Below are 14,776 nucleotides of genomic sequence, written 5' to 3'. Positions count from 1 at the left end.
CTCCAAAACTCCTCCCATCTGGATGTGACACGTGACTCTCCTGGTTCTTGCAGTAATGACGCGTCGACAACAGAAACAGAAACCAACATCCATCCGCAATCTTGCAAACAAAAAACGCCCAAACGGCCATCATAACATCATTCAACACTACGGACGGCCATAATGGAAGATATTGGCATCAAGGTTCCTGTTGATGGTGTACGTATAGTCTGGCTTGAAACCTCCGTCCGGGTTGTTCACAAATCACGTCAACTGCGACAACTGTTAACGATGGGCATTTCATGCAGGACAATGTATATGCCGCTGCCAAAGCAGAGCTGGTTGAGGATATGAGTGAGGAAGATTTGTACACGAAATTGAAAAAGCTACAGAGACACTTGGAATTCCTCTCTCTACAAGAAGAGTACATAAAGGACGAGCAAAAGAACTTGAAACGGGAACTCATACGGGCGCAAGAAGAGGTTAAGCGTATTCAATCTGTACCGTTGGTGATCGGGCAATTCTTGGAGCCAATTGATCAGCACACGGGTATTGTTGGCTCAACGACTGGTTCAAACTATGTCGTTCGGATCCTTTCCACCATCGACCGGGAGCTCTTGAAACCGAGCGCGTCCGTTGCACTGCACAGACATTCAAATGCCCTCGTTGATGTTTTGCCTCCGGAGGCAGATAGCAGTATCTCTATGTTGAGTGATCAAGAAAGACCGGACGTTACGTATCAGGATATTGGAGGGTTAGATATCCAGAAACAGGAGATCCGGGAAGCCGTGGAGTTACCTCTTACGCATTTTGACTTGTACCGACAAATTGGTATTGACCCTCCACGCGGTGTATTGCTTTATGGACCACCAGGGACTGGAAAAACAATGTTGGTCAAAGCGGTTGCTCATCACACCACGGCATCGTTCATCCGAGTGAATGGATCCGAGTTTGTGCAAAAATACTTGGGAGAAGGGCCACGTATGGTACGGGACGTCTTCCGACTTGCTCGAGAAAACTCTCCTGCGATTATCTTCATCGATGAAATTGATGCCATTGCGACGAAACGGTTTGACGCTCAAACCGGAGCGGATCGGGAAGTCCAGCGTATTCTATTGGAGCTTCTGAACCAAATGGACGGTTTTGATCAGACGTCCAATGTTAAGGTGCGTGCTGAATAAGGCGTAGGACCCACGTTTGATGCAAATGCTAAGAAACGTTCATTCCATCGCCTTTGCAGGTGATCATGGCCACGAATCGGGCAGATACCCTTGACCCAGCACTCTTACGGCCAGGTCGACTTGACCGAAAGATTGAGTTCCCTACTCCTGATCGTCGGCAGAAACGAATGATTTTCTCAACAATAACATCAAAGATGAATTTGTCGGAGGAGGTGGATCTGGAGGAATGTAAGGGTCCCGTGTGTGAATGCATAACCCATTGATGACACCATGATGAACTACTCTATTTTTAGTTGTCTCGAGGCCGGACAAGCTCAGTGGGGCTGAAATTGCGTCTATTTGCCAACAAGCGGGAATGTTCGCAGTGCGGGTATGTTCGCCTATATACCTGTGTACCATATGGTAGGAGTCCACCTAATGTTTCCCGTCACCTGTAGGCCAACCGCTATGTAGTCCTCTCGAAGGACATCGAGAAGGCGTACCGCGCTAATGTCAAGAAGACAGACACGGAGTTGGAGTTCTACCATTAGTGGTCCCCTGTTCAACTAATATATTCCATGAACCATATTATTTGCACATAAACTCCACTGGCTTTGAGAGACATCCTGTGTCCTTCTAGTTCCATCACATTATGTAATATGATCAGATGGTGGATGCGCCAACTGGGCCGTCCAATTCAACAGATCGTCCGCCTCGCGTTCCCAATCATCGGAGTGAATATGCTCCTTGGGCTTGATCCATCGATCGTCCAACACGGACTCCCCTCCAAGCGGAGCCATGTCAATTTGGTGGCCCGAGTCCCCATCCCAGTGTGTCTCCTCGACCCTCTGGGTTCTTCGATTATCTATTTGTTCTGATTTTGAGTCATCGCTTTCTTTCATACTGTAGATTCGTCTCATTGCGTCTATTCTCGCCGTTTTCGACTGTTGCTCTGGTTTCTTCTGTACAGCTTTTCTTTGAAATCTGCCAAACCACAGATCTCTTTGTCTGCGGAAGTCATATAGTTGTCCTTTAGCATCCAGTGATCCGAGGCCCCTTGGATGCTGAGACCTCACCTTTCCATCATCTCTCGAAATTGATCTTCCGAAACCTTGGATTGACTCGGAAACATCAACTCATCTGGTATTCGAGGACCTGAATAATGCATGGATAGCAGTCATTAAGAATCGCATTTTATGTTCTATGACTGCCTAATGGACGTACCGCCCGGTTTACTGGGTTTCTGAGGTATTGACGTGGCGAGCGACTTCCAAAATTCGTAATAATCATCAAAACTTATCGTTCGGATATATGGCTGCGTCAAACTGTGCGCTGGTATTATGGGACTGATTGTTTTAAGCTCCTTATCACTGGAAGTCTGGTTCAGGTACTCCTCTTCTTCAAAGGGTGCCAGTCCGACTGAATGTGCGCCGACGCAAGTCAAGGTATGAAGCAGAGAAGTGCATTGTAACTTTCACTTTACCATTGATCCGACGACTTGCGATCACACAGTCCCTGACAAGCTGATCGTACAGCCGTGGTGAGCTCGTGTATATCTCACTTGCCGCTATGTTTACTGGGCGATCTAGCCCTGGATTTGCAAGAATAGCCTGTTGATGAGTCCAGCAATGCTTCACAATGTACAAGCTTGATAAGTTTTTCTCACAACGTACTTGCAAGTACACAAGAATGCTCAATATTGGAGTCTCAGGGTCCCATTCATTCGAGTCTTCAAGGAAGGGTACACAGGGCCGACCGGTGTTCATATCCACTGTTAAGACCGGTCAGCGGACATATCCATAAAAATATTATATGTTATCTGAATGACTGACCATTAGGATGAAAGGGGACAGTCATAAAGTAGATTTCCGGTGGCTTCTCGTTATACTCTTCATCGAAAAACATTTCAATTTTAAATAGCCCCCCTATGTGCACGACGAGGGAGTAAGAAGAAGAACAGCGTTCCATTTTTCCGCTTTTCGCACCTTCCCATGGTGTGTTTGGCAATCCTTCTATTGTTGCTTGCCAATGAAAGATGTCGTTTTTTACTATAGACGTCTCAATCCCCTGTTCATATGTGATTGAGCTCGAGCTAATAAATCCATGAGCTTTGAAACGTTGCTCTTCCACTCACCCAACACTTATCAGCCTTTCGAAGTCGATACTGCTCTCTTTGGAGCAGTAAAGCTGCTCGAGATGACATCGAAGCCTCCATTGTTGTTTAATGTAAAGTTTGCGAGCAGAACATCGTACTGCAAAGTGTTAGTTATAACATCAAGACACGACCGATTGCTTAGTCAGCGTGGGGACTTCACCCCGAAATTGACGAAGTCTCAGCAATTCCTAGTCCATCCTCGACATAGACCAGTAGGGATTACCTATGGAAGGAGGAAAGACAGAGGGGCATTCGAAGCGAGATCGTCAGGCTACTGGCGATACACAGGTACCGCGACAACGTCAGCCATCGTCAGGGTCAACTCTGGTGCGTCGAGCATTTTGCGTTCCTCACAGGCAGTTCATTTCGTACTGCACTCAAAGCATTACTCAATCTCTCCATCGTCAGCCAGTCAGGGATATTTCAGAGCAAAAAGTCTCAGCGTAGACATCAGTATACGAACGACATACAAGACTACGAGCTGTTGAGCGATATCGGTATGCGGAAACTTGTTCGTTTTCAACAATGGCAAAAGTATCAAATCTTCATATCTCTAGGGGGTGTCGATGACATATCATACTTGTATCTGGCGCGACATATACCCACTGGCGAGTATGTTGCGCTCAAATACACCGACCTGACCCTGTCCCCAGACTACGAGCTCATCGACGAATTGATTGTATGTGAACCATGCTTAGGGTCATGTTGGAAACAGAAACTCATCTTTGTGCATAACAGCGCACCGTGCGAAACACGAATCTTTGCAAACACCGCAATATCTTACCGTATTGGACAACTTTTGTTGAGAACGAACGCATGTGGAATGTAACGTATCCCATGAGAGCGGGTGCGTTGTAAAGTGTTACATTAGTTCCACGCAGAGGCGTTGATTTAGCATTTTTTAGGCACTTTTCGGAATATCATGCGGAACCACATCCATGAAGGCTTTAGCGACACTGTTGTCGCCACTGTGATGCGAGAAGTTCTAAAAGCTATCATTTACATGCACGACAATAGAATGATACATAAGTATGTGCATACTGAGGTCCATAGCATGGCACAATAATCATCCAAAACGGGTGTTCATATCATACTTTCAGTGATATTCGTGCAGATAATATCCTTCTCGACGTGCGGGGAGAGATTCGCCTCACGGGCCTCCGTAATATGGTGTCCCTAGCCCAAGGGGGAGAGTACATCAAATCGGTGTTCTCGCTAGTTGGCGACAATATTGAATGGGCAGCTCCAGAGGTTATGGCACAAGTGAGTCTACGCTTCTCTTCCACACGTCCTAATCTAGTTATAATAAGATTTTCATTTCCATCATGGGGAAGAACTCGAATTACAACGAGAAAGCGGACATATATAGTTTTGGTATAACTGCGTTGGAGTTGGCTTTCAACCGAACTCCGTTTGACGACTGGCCGCCGTTGAAGGTCAGACGATGCTTCTTCTATGAATCTATCCCTTCGACGACTGACGTGTAGACGGCATCAGATTCTGTTAAGCAAACTAGAGTATGCCTGTCCCGCAGTAGCTTCGGAGAAACTTTTGTCGAAAGACTTTTACCGTATGGTCAGCGCTTGTATCCGAAAAGACCCTAACAGAAGGTATAAAGAATTGCCTTCTCCTGCCAAACCGTTGGCTAACCATAGTCCTTAATGCCGATCTTCAGACCAACAGCCCGTGAACTAGCAGAGCACGTTTTCTTCAAGAGCGCAAGGAACGCACGTTACTTAGAGACCCACATTGTGCAACGCATAATAGGTGGTTACAAACAAGGTCAGGACTCTCGCAAGATGTGGAGTACATGCGTTTTGACTGACACTACTACATGACATAAGACCCGACCGCAACGGTTTCGACGTATAGTGAAACTCCGCATGTCACTCAGCATGACACCCAAACGGACGCAGAGCAGAGCACGGGGAGCTTCTCTATAGCGCAGTCGCTGCATGCGTTATCACAGGCTAGCAAGGGATCTAAGAAGAACTCACCTCATGCGTCGCGCGATAAATCAGTCGCAGGAAGCGTGGAGAGGCTGTCAGTTGCCAATAATCAGGTAGTTCCTGCATGAATAATTGTTCAGGTACTCGCGGCAGCGACTCCGGATGTAGTGTATTGTATTATCTAAGTTGCACTAGTCCGTTAGTCGCCTGGTTGCCGACCGTATGATGCGCCGGGCATCATTTCGGACGGCTGTACCAAAGGGCCTTCACCTTCAGAGCATTTGCTCCACAGCATTGAAGAGAATAGTGCGCTCTGCCTCATTGAAATTATATAGATCTTCAAGATCTGCACTCGGTTGCTACAAGCTATATAATTTATTCAATAAAAAACTTAAATATATCGGCCGGTGACTTGCAGATGATGTTACAGCGAGACATGTTACAGAAGCCATGGAAAGTAAACCACCTATCGTCACTATAGACTTAGTGCTGGCGGTCAATTGGCCGTTGCCTCGCCTAACATTCGACGTTAAGGCGACACTAAATAAGTGCGCTTGGATCTAGCGGATTAGCGCGATAGTCGAGCCGTGAGCACGGTGCTGACAATCCCCACAGCTCTATACTTTGGTTTTCTTGATTGGTGCAGAACTTTCGGTCTCTCTTTTAGCGTCAACGGCATCCACTTTCCGTTTCCCTGCCTTGTCTGAGTTATCAATTTCCTGCACGGGGTCATCCACTGATTTCCCGTCGTGCTCCTGTGATTTAGGAGCATCGTCACCCTGTTGTGCTTTGATAGTTTCTTGCTCGGCTTCGAAGATTTTCTCGAGGTTATACTTTTTGAGCCCAGGGTAATCGCGCACAACGGCCATTGCGCATATATTCTGAATAAAGGAGGTCAGTCGTTTATCCACCACGTTGCTAATATAAATCTCTTCAAAGCACCTTAAAGATATCGATGACCACCGTCAACTCCGGTTGTTTAAGGTTGACCACATGATTCTGACCAACCACATTTGCAATCTCAATAATCAATTCATCTTTCTTTATTTTGTCATTCCATCGGATTCTCGGCTCACATGCCCACTATTCGTAGCATGGTCAACACAGACATAGAGACAAATTGAACGTCATATGCGCGCTTACTCGGACGGGTGACAGTCCCTCTTTATGAAAATATGGCGACAACAACCGTTGGGCCAATTGCTTGATGTCATCCATGTAGGCACGACAAGTTTCTTGAACGGGATGCACCCTGATAGTGTATCTGCAGGAAGTAAAATTAACTCATGCGATCAGGTTCGCGACAACAGATCTGTTGATTACCTTGTCCGCTTGATCTTCTTGTTTTGCAAATCGGTGAGAACCCGATAAACGAAGTCTGAGGGATCGATGGGATGATGGGTCTGAGGATAAATTACCTACAGATAAGAGCCTATACTATGGTGTCCCTAAGCTGAGCTGCATCAATTACCTGCAGAAATACCATACAGTCGATATTCGTTTTGCGCCAACGAAATTGTTCTTCTTTGCCCTCCCTCTCGCTTTTTAGTTGCTTCAGTTCCTGGTCCAGCATGTCAGCTACATCTTGGCTTTCCTCGTCAGCGATAGAGTCATTTATAGTGCTCTCATCACTGGTATGTTCTCGGCCGTAGAGCTGCTCTGCAAACTGGAAAAAAGAAAATAAATAGACCGACATGCAATGGCAGAAACGTACGTGACGACTCACCTCGCCAAGAATGTTTCTCAGTTCCGCAACTGCTTGCTTTTCCTTGTTCATGCTGCAGAAAGCCATGATGCCTTGCATTCCAGGCTCCACCTGCATGCTGTTGAAACCACCTTTCTGTCCAGACTGCGGCAATTTCCAGTAAGCTCCATGATAGTTAGACGTTGAGACATAGTAAGCCCTACTTGTGCAAACAGGCTCTTCTTTATTTGCCGGCTCTTGTTCTTGCGGTTACCTCCATTGTTACCCATCTTGGCCATTTTCTGGGATATCGCTGGGAGTGGCCCACAGCTGGAGCAAAAGGTAACAATGTGTCATATACCCTTTTTGGGATAAATAGACTTCAGCTGCCACTACTGCTGAAGTTTCCAATCATCGCATTCTCTAGTCCAAAAAACATACTGCTCGAGCAAGAGCATACCCGGGGAACTTTCACGCAGGCACCTCGAGTGAAAGGGGACTGCATGTCTCAAATCGACAAACTCCTTATCAGGTACCAAGAATCGAGTACGTCACTTTCCTTCGACATTCTTTGGTCTCTGAATCTTCGCCTCGGTCGCCTGCAGGGGAATACGGTCATTTGACCCGAAAGGACCGAGTGTTATCGAGTTTTATACACCCTTGACGATAATTGTCGGGCATAATGGCGCAGGAAAAACGGTCGGTTGAAGTTGCTGAGATTTTTTCCAAGACTTGCTCTTTCTTACACCGAGCATAGACCATTATTGAGTGCTTGAAATATGCCACAACTGGAGATCAGCCGCCAAACAGTAAATATGGTGCCTTCATATACGATCCCAAGGTAGAGAACTAGGAAAGTTCAGCGTTGGGTACTGTACGAGATGCTAACTTGCATGCATGTTGGCAGCTCGCTCATGAAACTGAAGTCTTGGCACAAGTCAAGCTACGCTTTAAAAACGTTAATGGTCGAGAAATGGTCTGCACCCGCTCCCTGTCGCTGACTCAGAAGAAGACAGGAGTTCAACAAAAGACATTGGAAAGTTTACTGAAAACAAATGATCCAGACACTGGCGAGGTAATGGGAAAATTATCTTATTTATCAAGATGAACTTGAATCAATTGTACTTCAGTCCCACAGTTTGAGTACGAGATGCGCAGAGCTAGACGCCGAGATTCCCTTGCAATTGGGGGTATCCAAAGCCATCTTGGATAATGTTATTTTCTGTCATCAAGAGGAGTCTTTCTGGTACGTCCCAATGGGTTTCGGCTTATACATTGTAAATTTCGACTTATTTTCAGTCGCACGTCTACAGGCCGCTGTCTGAATCTTCCATTCTGAAAAAAAAATTCGACGAGATCTTTGCATCAACCAGGTATCACACTACTTCCGTCTCTGGGGTTTGGCCATCCCGCCCACTGTCTTTGTCAATTGCAGGTATACAAAAGCATTGGACAGCATTAAAACCCTGAGGAAGGAGCAGTCCATTCAACTACGTCTTGCACAAAATAACCTGGAGCATTTGAAGTCTAAAAAGGCAAAAGTTGAAAAGGTTTGTGATGACACGATTGACATAGATCCATTTTGATGATTGAATTATATAATATATAGGTTCGGGAAACGCTAGCCGTCACGCAGGAAAAGTACGCCATAGCTCAGCAGAGGATTGACGCCCTGGACGCGGGAGAGATAGAGGAGGCGGTTGCCCGAATGACAAGCCTAATGGAACAAAACAAGAAATTGCAAGATCTTACTGTCCGTGTTAAGCAGTCTGTGCTCGAGAGGGATATGATCGCAAAAAACATCAGACAAATGAGAGAAAGTTTACAAGAATATACTGGTAGGCATGACAATATATGGTTTACTCACATCTAAAATTGCTTAAATCTGTTCACCAGAATCTGACATGAAATTGAAGGAACTTCTTACCGAGTACGAGATGTCCTTGAACACGAAGGAAACAGAGCACAGTGCTCTTGAAAGCAAGGTCTCAAAACTGTCTGCAGAACTGAACAGAGTGCAATCAGAGCATTCTCAAATATTGACATCACTCGGCCAACTTCAAGCAGAGAAGAGTGTACGTGAGATTGTATCTCATCTATCTAGTTAGTAGCATATGTGATAAACTCGCATCCCACACGCAGGCACATGAGAGACGACTGCAAGAAAGAGAGAAAGTTATTATAGAATTAAGCTCAGCGCACAACTACAGTGGATTCGACATGGGAGCTCTATCTGAGGACCATATACACCGTTTCACGCAGAATTTGCGCGGTCAAATCGAGGAACGAAATGCGGGCCTTGAATCTCTAAAGGTTGGATTGGAAGTCACTTTTCTTCGAGAAGCATGTAAACTTACCACTAGAAGTAGATGGAATGTAAGGAAAGAGAGAATGCGATGATGAGCGATATTCAGCGATTGAAAGCTACGGTCGCATCAGTTGAAGAAACAAAGAAAATGACCCGTAGACAGATGGTCTGTGGTTATTTCAGTACTCTATTGCATATGAGGGGGAGAACTTACCTAAATCGTATTGCAGGACAATCACCGTCAGAAGATCAGCCAACATATGCAAACAATGCATGGCATTAAGGTGACACAGGCAGACGTTGACCAACTCCACAGCAGGATTGCAGAAGAGGTATAGTCGATGCAGTCCAGAAATGCCTCGCCGTCTCTCCGGCCGCTTTTAATCTGGTGTGTTTCCAGGAATCAGCGTTGGAGCAGAGCCGCCGTGATTGGGGTGCATCTGACTTTGAGGCAAAACTCGGAAAACTCAATCAAGAGTTACGAGAATACGATTTTCAGCTGCGCCGAGCAACTGATGAAATGGCACTACTCAATATGCAAGCTAACACACGCGCCAGTCTGTCTTTGAAGAAGCTGGAATTGGAGCGTAAAGAGGAAGCGTATACTCGCAGGTGAACATTTTTTGCAAAAGGAAATCATCCGAATATTCCATTGAAAGCCTTTCCAGCGTGGCTGCTGTCCAGTCAGAAACTGAGCAGTTTCTCGGACACATGCCCCCGCCAGAGGTGATGGTGCGTGAGGTTGAAAGCCTATACAGGTACGCTGAGATAGCTCTCATTTAGGCGCCGCGACGTCTTCTTTGCTCATGTATGCCCTTGAATGATCCAATTATTGTCAGGATGAAACAGAAGTCTGTTAAGCAGCTCCAAGAACATTTAGAGAACAAGAGCAGGGAGCTTTCATCCGTGGACACCAAACTTCACATGGCACGTACCACTCTTACAGCAAAGACACAGCAGCTAAGCGGTAATTCTTATATTATGTATGTTCGGATTTATCGAGACATGTCGCATTGACCAATTACTGTAGACAAAGTGGCGCGTATCAAATCGGTTATTGGGGGCGAGGACTACTCTGCTGCCGTTGCCAATGCAGAACAAGACATTGTCGAAAAACGAGAGTGAGAATCATCTGATTTGTTTATTGTGTGCTGTCTCGGCCTTACAAGCGACATATTAGCGAGCTATCGTCCATGAGAAGCGCTGGATCGATGTATCAAAAATTTATTGCAAAGTTCCAAGCAAATGGATGCTGCCCACTTTGCGTGCGAGGATTCGAAGGCTCGGATGGAAGCGCTTTTCTTGCCAAGGTCTATCTATCATTCAACGGGTATTCTCCTATTCTGCAGTTCTGACCGATTGTTTTGGGCGCTACAGATGCAAGCATTTTGGACAAGGTGCCCGAAGTTACGCAAGCCGCAGAGGGTGCTCTACAGGCAGCGGAAATGAGAAGAAATGCATTGTCTGAATTACGCACGGACTGGGACTACGCGGAGCGCCTTAGGAATGTGGAAATTCCGGAGATACGTACAAGAATGGAACAAGACGAAGATGAACGCCATAAGATCGCATCGGCATCGGAAGATGTATGGCACTGTTTACCCGATTTCAAATTTAACCCCATTAGTAATTTAAGGTTGATTCAGATAGCTTCCGAACTTGCAGTGGTTGAGGTTGAAATGCAAAATGCAGACATCTTACTGCAAAAGAGCGAGGAGGTTCTGCGTCTGCACCTGGAAATTCAACAGATTCGTGAGGATGTCAAAAGAATCAATACGGAACTAAGCAGTTCCGGCTCGACCAAAACAATGGAGGAAGTACAGCAGTCGCATGAGCAGTTACAGGATAAATGGTACAGCAATATAACATTTCGACTAGACTAACGGCACTAACAACCCCGTTCCTCGTTTCAGTCAAAGTGTTCGGCGGAGTATTGAACGCATTAATGACGAATCGCGTATGAAGCAGAGAGATATACAAAGCAACGAAAACCGAGTGAGGGATATCAAAGAGCAATTACAGGCCGCAAACTACCAGTTCCAGGAGCGCAAAAAATTGCAAGCCTCCATTGCGGACTTAAAAGCAGAGATCGAAATTCTACAGAGAGATACCGAGGTAAGGCTCTACTCACTCAGAAGCAGTGTCACCGGAACAATTTTATCTCATGGATATATCCATCTAGGATGCCGAATCCAAGGCCCGCGACGTTGCCCCAGTAATCAGGCAAAAGGAAACGGCGTTGTCCAGATATCGCGAGCAAATGAACGCTAAGGAGGCTGAATTCTCGAAAAGCATCAGCAGCTTGCAGCATTCATTGAATAGACTGATGAGTATCGATAATGAAATTCGAAGGTAAGATAAGGTGGTGGTGAATTTTCACTTAAGCTCCATATGTATTTCCCATTTTCCCAAAGGTTTACTGAACAACGCGGTGAGGGCAAGCTTCGACAATGTGAAGTGGATCTGCAAACTGTAGACGCTCGAACCAGAGAAATTAATGCTCAGATTACCCGTCTCAATGAGGAGATGCAGACTATCCGAGACCAGCGTGCCGACGTACACAACCTACGACGTCAAATCGATGATAACTTGAAGTACCGGCACCTACAACGGGAGCACGCTGCGGCTGAGGATAGGATCGACTTGTTGAAGAAGGAGATTTCTGGGTACGATCAGACGTCAATCGACTCGCAATACACCACCCTGAAAAGGAAGCATGAGCGCCTTGTGGAAGAGGTATAAAATAATCTGTAGGATTTTAGACTCTCTAATTGAAGTTAATTTGCCTTATGTAGCGTGCTGGTCTCGTTGGTGAATCAAAACAGATGCAAGAGCAGCTCCGGCAGTTAAAAGGGGAATTGAGCACCGATTACAAAGACGTCGAAGAACAATACCGGAAGCAATTAGTGGAACTGAAAACAGAGGAAATGGCTAATCATGACCTTGAAAAGTACGCCAAAGCGCTGGACAATGCAATAATGAAGTACCACTCAATGAAGATGGAAGAAATCAATAAGATCATTCGGGAGTTATGGGTGAATACATATCAAGGATCCGATATCGATACCATTGAGATTCGTTCAGACAATGAGAACGTGAAAGGAAATCGACAGTACAATTATCGGGTTGTTATGGTCAAGGGCGACACAGCTCTTGATATGCGTGGGCGTTGCAGTGCGGGGCAGAAGGTCCTAACGTCGCTTATTATTCGGTTGGCACTCGCCGAGACGTTTTGCTTAAATTGCGGTATTCTGGCACTGGATGAACCAACGACGAATCTAGACCGTGATAACATTGAGAGTTTGGCGGAGTCACTAGCAAAGTATGTGCACTTTGATATTCAGTTGCAAAAATTTGTTCTTATTTCGCCGCAGCATAATCAAGCTGCGAAGGCAGCAAAGCAATTTTCAACTGCTGATTATCACCCACGATGAAGAGTTTATGCAACTGTTGGGAAAGTCGGAGTATGCCGACTATTACTGGAGAATATCCAAGGACGACGAGTAAGTTAAAATTCTGGACCTGCCCAATTGATTGAGTCACTTACCGTCACCGTTCGGTAGGGGTCACTCCGTCATAACCAGACAGGCTATCCAGGACTCTTGACGGCTAAACTTATGTTCCTCTTTGAACCGCGTAGCAAGTCGCATTTAAAGCATTGATCTGTACCATATCATTCATTATACATATTTACAACATACATAAGGTGGTTCTAGTCTTTGATAACATGGGTGCTCAGGCCGAGAATGTTGGGTACACGAAGAAAAACATCGCATCCGTGCCCGTTTATGGAACGTATCTCTAACGAACCGCCAAAATACTTGGCTACAGGAGTACTGATCAGTATTAGCCGAATGCGCGAATACAGCAGCACATCAAGTACCATAGATACGAGACATCGGTAGCCCAAACCCCAAACCTATGGAGGGAAATGCGGTTATTCTTCCATAGTGTTCATGACGATGTAGGTCAATTATCTACTTGCCAGCTATTGGCCCTCCCACCCCAGATTGCATTTCCATCCTTGCCTGCGTGCTGAAAATTCCATCACCTTCGTCATATTTGGGCACAGTAGTGTAACTGTACTCCCATATATGAGGGAGGTCTAGCGAAAATAGAATGAGATAATCCTATGAATCAGTACTGCGCTAGCGCGAGGGCAATGTCAAGCAGGTCTCTATCATTCGCAAACCCCACCTTTACTGGAGATGCCGCCGCCTTGGTCTCTAATCCTGATAATGACATCTTCCGGTCCTTTACAGATCGCAATTTCCACAGGAGGATGATCCGCTCTGCCAGTCCTCTGCGAGTACTCCACAGTGGCTCGAAATGCATTCTTAATCAGCTCCATGAAAATATACTCCAAGTGCACACCTATGTAAGCCATCAAAGTGTCGGTATGCCCGATTATGTTGAATTCTGGAGACGAGCCATAGTTGAATTCGCAAAGTTCTTGAGCGTACTTGGCAACGGAAGTGACGAGTGAGGCTGGTGAAAGACGAGTGTTGACCACTCCGATGTAATTGGCAGCGGGCGTATATAATGACAGATGGTGTTCAGCAATGACTGGAGAGCAACGCGCATATCAGTACACTATGAACGATACTGCAAATGAAAGAGATTCCTACGCAAGTACCTCGAATACCGATTCGAGCGTGAATCATGTTGTCAAGGAAATTTGTTGCACTATCTCTGGTCATGTACTTGATGCATTCCTTGAATCCTGCAGATGGATAACTATCAGCTAACAATTTGACTGGCTATTATGCGTTAATTTACACACCTTTTGCTAGCTTGGGAATAACCTCTTGATGGGCTTGCACCAATTTTCGAAGCTCCTCAGTGAAAATCTGCTGCGTTTCTTGATCGACCGGCTCAGGTAGTGAGAGGAGTTTCTCTAGGGGAATCGTGATACATTTGTAGACACTTTTAATCCAGGGATTGACGCCTACGATGAATGGCAAATTCTGAAGAGCTGTGCTTTCGTCCAGTCAGGTAGGGTTAGGACGTCTGTTCTACAAACGATCCTGCACACCAACTAACGTTTACCTTTCACACGCCGAGCCATCCTCTTGGGTAGCTCATTATGTGCGAACCTGGCGCTGGATAGGAGGTCGTGCGTTTCACCCCAGCTGCAAGAGTTCTTCGAGCGTGACAGGATTTATATCTATTCGCGCATACTTTTCGACCTTACTACTCGATAGCCAAACTGGGCTTTCAGACGCTACAGGAGCTATTGATGGAGAGCGGCTAGTAGAAGTTGTAATAAGGCGGGCTATGGGCATACTATTGAAGCGAGGAGGAAGTGTAGGTCTTGGGTACAAGCAACCACTTCGACAGGAATTCTTCCCCCTTCGAACTGGTCGATTCGGTGAAGTGCACTGCACCTTCCGCACAAGTAGGGCTGGCGTCCTTTGCGTAGCCATAGGCCCACTTGCTTAAGTAGAGAATGCGAGGGCAAAGAAATTGCGGGCAATCGGGAGATTTGCAGAGTAGCAAGTCTGCGGGTTTTCGCCCATGTGAGTCACTCGCTGGGCTTGG

The 14,776-nt window shown here is 46.0% G+C and overlaps 6 protein-coding genes across 6 annotated transcripts; 3 read left to right on the top strand and 3 right to left on the bottom strand.

Annotated features, from left to right (window-relative positions):
- The first annotated feature begins 71 nt into the window (after positions 1–71).
- SPPG_08113 (26S protease regulatory subunit 6B) lies at positions 72–1,840 on the top strand. The gene is made up of 5 exons (XM_016756268.1): positions 72–198; positions 288–1,145; positions 1,220–1,388; positions 1,454–1,530; positions 1,598–1,840. Exons 1-5 carry the CDS (start codon positions 163–165, stop codon positions 1,688–1,690), a joined length of 1,233 nt encoding a protein of 410 aa, XP_016604565.1. The 5' UTR covers positions 72–162; the 3' UTR covers positions 1,691–1,840.
- Positions 1,695–3,351, bottom strand: SPPG_08112 (uncharacterized protein). Its single transcript, XM_016756267.1, has 8 exons — positions 3,274–3,351; positions 3,125–3,206; positions 2,972–3,064; positions 2,813–2,910; positions 2,623–2,749; positions 2,364–2,558; positions 2,216–2,294; positions 1,695–2,147 (listed from the first exon to the last, which is right to left on the bottom strand). Exons 1-8 carry the CDS (start codon positions 3,340–3,342, stop codon positions 1,790–1,792), a joined length of 1,101 nt encoding a protein of 366 aa, XP_016604564.1. The 5' UTR covers positions 3,343–3,351; the 3' UTR covers positions 1,695–1,789.
- A 104-nt stretch (positions 3,352–3,455) lies between these two features.
- On the top strand, positions 3,456–5,651 carry SPPG_08111 (STE/STE20/FRAY protein kinase). The gene is made up of 10 exons (XM_016756266.1): positions 3,456–3,621; positions 3,707–3,791; positions 3,852–3,973; positions 4,033–4,141; positions 4,200–4,323; positions 4,395–4,557; positions 4,629–4,730; positions 4,792–4,904; positions 4,970–5,076; positions 5,139–5,651. The coding sequence occupies exons 1-10, from the start codon at positions 3,520–3,522 to the stop codon at positions 5,369–5,371; spliced, it is 1,260 nt and encodes a 419-aa protein (XP_016604563.1). The 5' UTR covers positions 3,456–3,519; the 3' UTR covers positions 5,372–5,651.
- SPPG_08110 (uncharacterized protein) lies at positions 5,509–7,236 on the bottom strand. The gene is made up of 7 exons (XM_016756265.1): positions 7,152–7,236; positions 6,970–7,092; positions 6,715–6,909; positions 6,567–6,646; positions 6,387–6,507; positions 6,186–6,326; positions 5,509–6,124 (listed from the first exon to the last, which is right to left on the bottom strand). The coding sequence occupies exons 1-7, from the start codon at positions 7,224–7,226 to the stop codon at positions 5,861–5,863; spliced, it is 999 nt and encodes a 332-aa protein (XP_016604562.1). The 5' UTR covers positions 7,227–7,236; the 3' UTR covers positions 5,509–5,860.
- Positions 7,237–7,430: 194 nt separating this feature from the next.
- Positions 7,431–12,841, top strand: SPPG_08109 (rad50; the record flags this gene model as incomplete). Its single annotated transcript, XM_016756264.1, has 25 exons — positions 7,431–7,459; positions 7,533–7,626; positions 7,685–7,768; positions 7,835–8,002; positions 8,058–8,173; positions 8,241–8,300; positions 8,363–8,477; positions 8,537–8,765; positions 8,824–9,002; positions 9,070–9,240; positions 9,297–9,401; positions 9,466–9,567; positions 9,636–9,847; positions 9,904–9,993; positions 10,075–10,202; positions 10,266–10,356; positions 10,416–10,545; positions 10,633–10,821; positions 10,882–11,087; positions 11,149–11,350; positions 11,418–11,587; positions 11,650–11,971; positions 12,031–12,557; positions 12,610–12,738; positions 12,799–12,841. 25 exons carry the CDS (start codon positions 7,431–7,433, stop codon positions 12,839–12,841), a joined length of 3,891 nt encoding a protein of 1,296 aa, XP_016604561.1.
- On the bottom strand, positions 12,800–14,753 carry SPPG_08108 (uncharacterized protein). Its single transcript, XM_016756263.1, has 7 exons — positions 14,285–14,753; positions 14,019–14,210; positions 13,872–13,958; positions 13,433–13,801; positions 13,221–13,340; positions 13,119–13,154; positions 12,800–13,060 (listed from the first exon to the last, which is right to left on the bottom strand). Exons 1-7 carry the CDS (start codon positions 14,301–14,303, stop codon positions 12,948–12,950), a joined length of 936 nt encoding a protein of 311 aa, XP_016604560.1. The 5' UTR covers positions 14,304–14,753; the 3' UTR covers positions 12,800–12,947.
- Positions 14,754–14,776: the final 23 nt, after the last annotated feature.

Source organism: Spizellomyces punctatus (genome assembly GCF_000182565.1).
Source record: "Spizellomyces punctatus DAOM BR117 chromosome Unknown supercont1.19, whole genome shotgun sequence".
NCBI classification, from domain to species: domain Eukaryota; kingdom Fungi; phylum Chytridiomycota; class Chytridiomycetes; order Spizellomycetales; family Spizellomycetaceae; genus Spizellomyces; species Spizellomyces punctatus.
This window is presented reverse-complemented; position numbering and strand designations above follow the sequence as displayed.

What these genes read in the sequence shown, in the direction of transcription:
- SPPG_08111 (XM_016756266.1), top strand. Translation starts at nt 3,520, where the DNA reads ATGGAAGGAGGAAAGACAGAGGGGCATTCGAAGCGAGATCGTCAGGCT. An exon ending in AACGTATCCCATGAGAGCGG is followed by an intron (nt 4,142 to 4,199) that starts GTGCGTTGTAAA and finishes AGCATTTTTTAG; the next exon opens with GCACTTTTCGGAATATCATG. An exon ending in CGAAAAGACCCTAACAGAAG is followed by an intron (nt 4,905 to 4,969) that starts GTATAAAGAATT and finishes GCCGATCTTCAG; the next exon opens with ACCAACAGCCCGTGAACTAG.
- SPPG_08108 (XM_016756263.1), bottom strand. An exon ending in TATTCCCAAGCTAGCAAAAG is followed by an intron (nt 13,959 to 14,018) that starts GTGTGTAAATTA and finishes ATCCATCTGCAG; the next exon opens with GATTCAAGGAATGCATCAAG. An exon ending in CGCTCGAATCGGTATTCGAG is followed by an intron (nt 13,802 to 13,871) that starts GTACTTGCGTAG and finishes GTTGCTCTCCAG; the next exon opens with TCATTGCTGAACACCATCTG.
- SPPG_08112 (XM_016756267.1), bottom strand. Translation starts at nt 3,342, where the DNA reads ATGTCATCTCGAGCAGCTTTACTGCTCCAAAGAGAGCAGTATCGACTT. An exon ending in GCATTCTTGTGTACTTGCAA is followed by an intron (nt 2,750 to 2,812) that starts GTACGTTGTGAG and finishes ACTCATCAACAG; the next exon opens with GCTATTCTTGCAAATCCAGG. An exon ending in CGCAAGTCGTCGGATCAATG is followed by an intron (nt 2,559 to 2,622) that starts GTAAAGTGAAAG and finishes GCGCACATTCAG; the next exon opens with TCGGACTGGCACCCTTTGAA.
- SPPG_08113 (XM_016756268.1), top strand. Translation starts at nt 163, where the DNA reads ATGGAAGATATTGGCATCAAGGTTCCTGTTGATGGT. An exon ending in ATCAGACGTCCAATGTTAAG is followed by an intron (nt 1,146 to 1,219) that starts GTGCGTGCTGAA and finishes TCGCCTTTGCAG; the next exon opens with GTGATCATGGCCACGAATCG. An exon ending in GGAGGTGGATCTGGAGGAAT is followed by an intron (nt 1,389 to 1,453) that starts GTAAGGGTCCCG and finishes CTCTATTTTTAG; the next exon opens with TTGTCTCGAGGCCGGACAAG.
- SPPG_08110 (XM_016756265.1), bottom strand. Translation starts at nt 7,226, where the DNA reads ATGGCCAAGATGGGTAACAATGGAGGTAACCGCAAGAACAAGAGCCGG. An exon ending in AAGAAGATCAAGCGGACAAG is followed by an intron (nt 6,508 to 6,566) that starts GTAATCAACAGA and finishes TACTTCCTGCAG; the next exon opens with ATACACTATCAGGGTGCATC. An exon ending in AGGGACTGTCACCCGTCCGA is followed by an intron (nt 6,327 to 6,386) that starts GTAAGCGCGCAT and finishes TGCTACGAATAG; the next exon opens with TGGGCATGTGAGCCGAGAAT.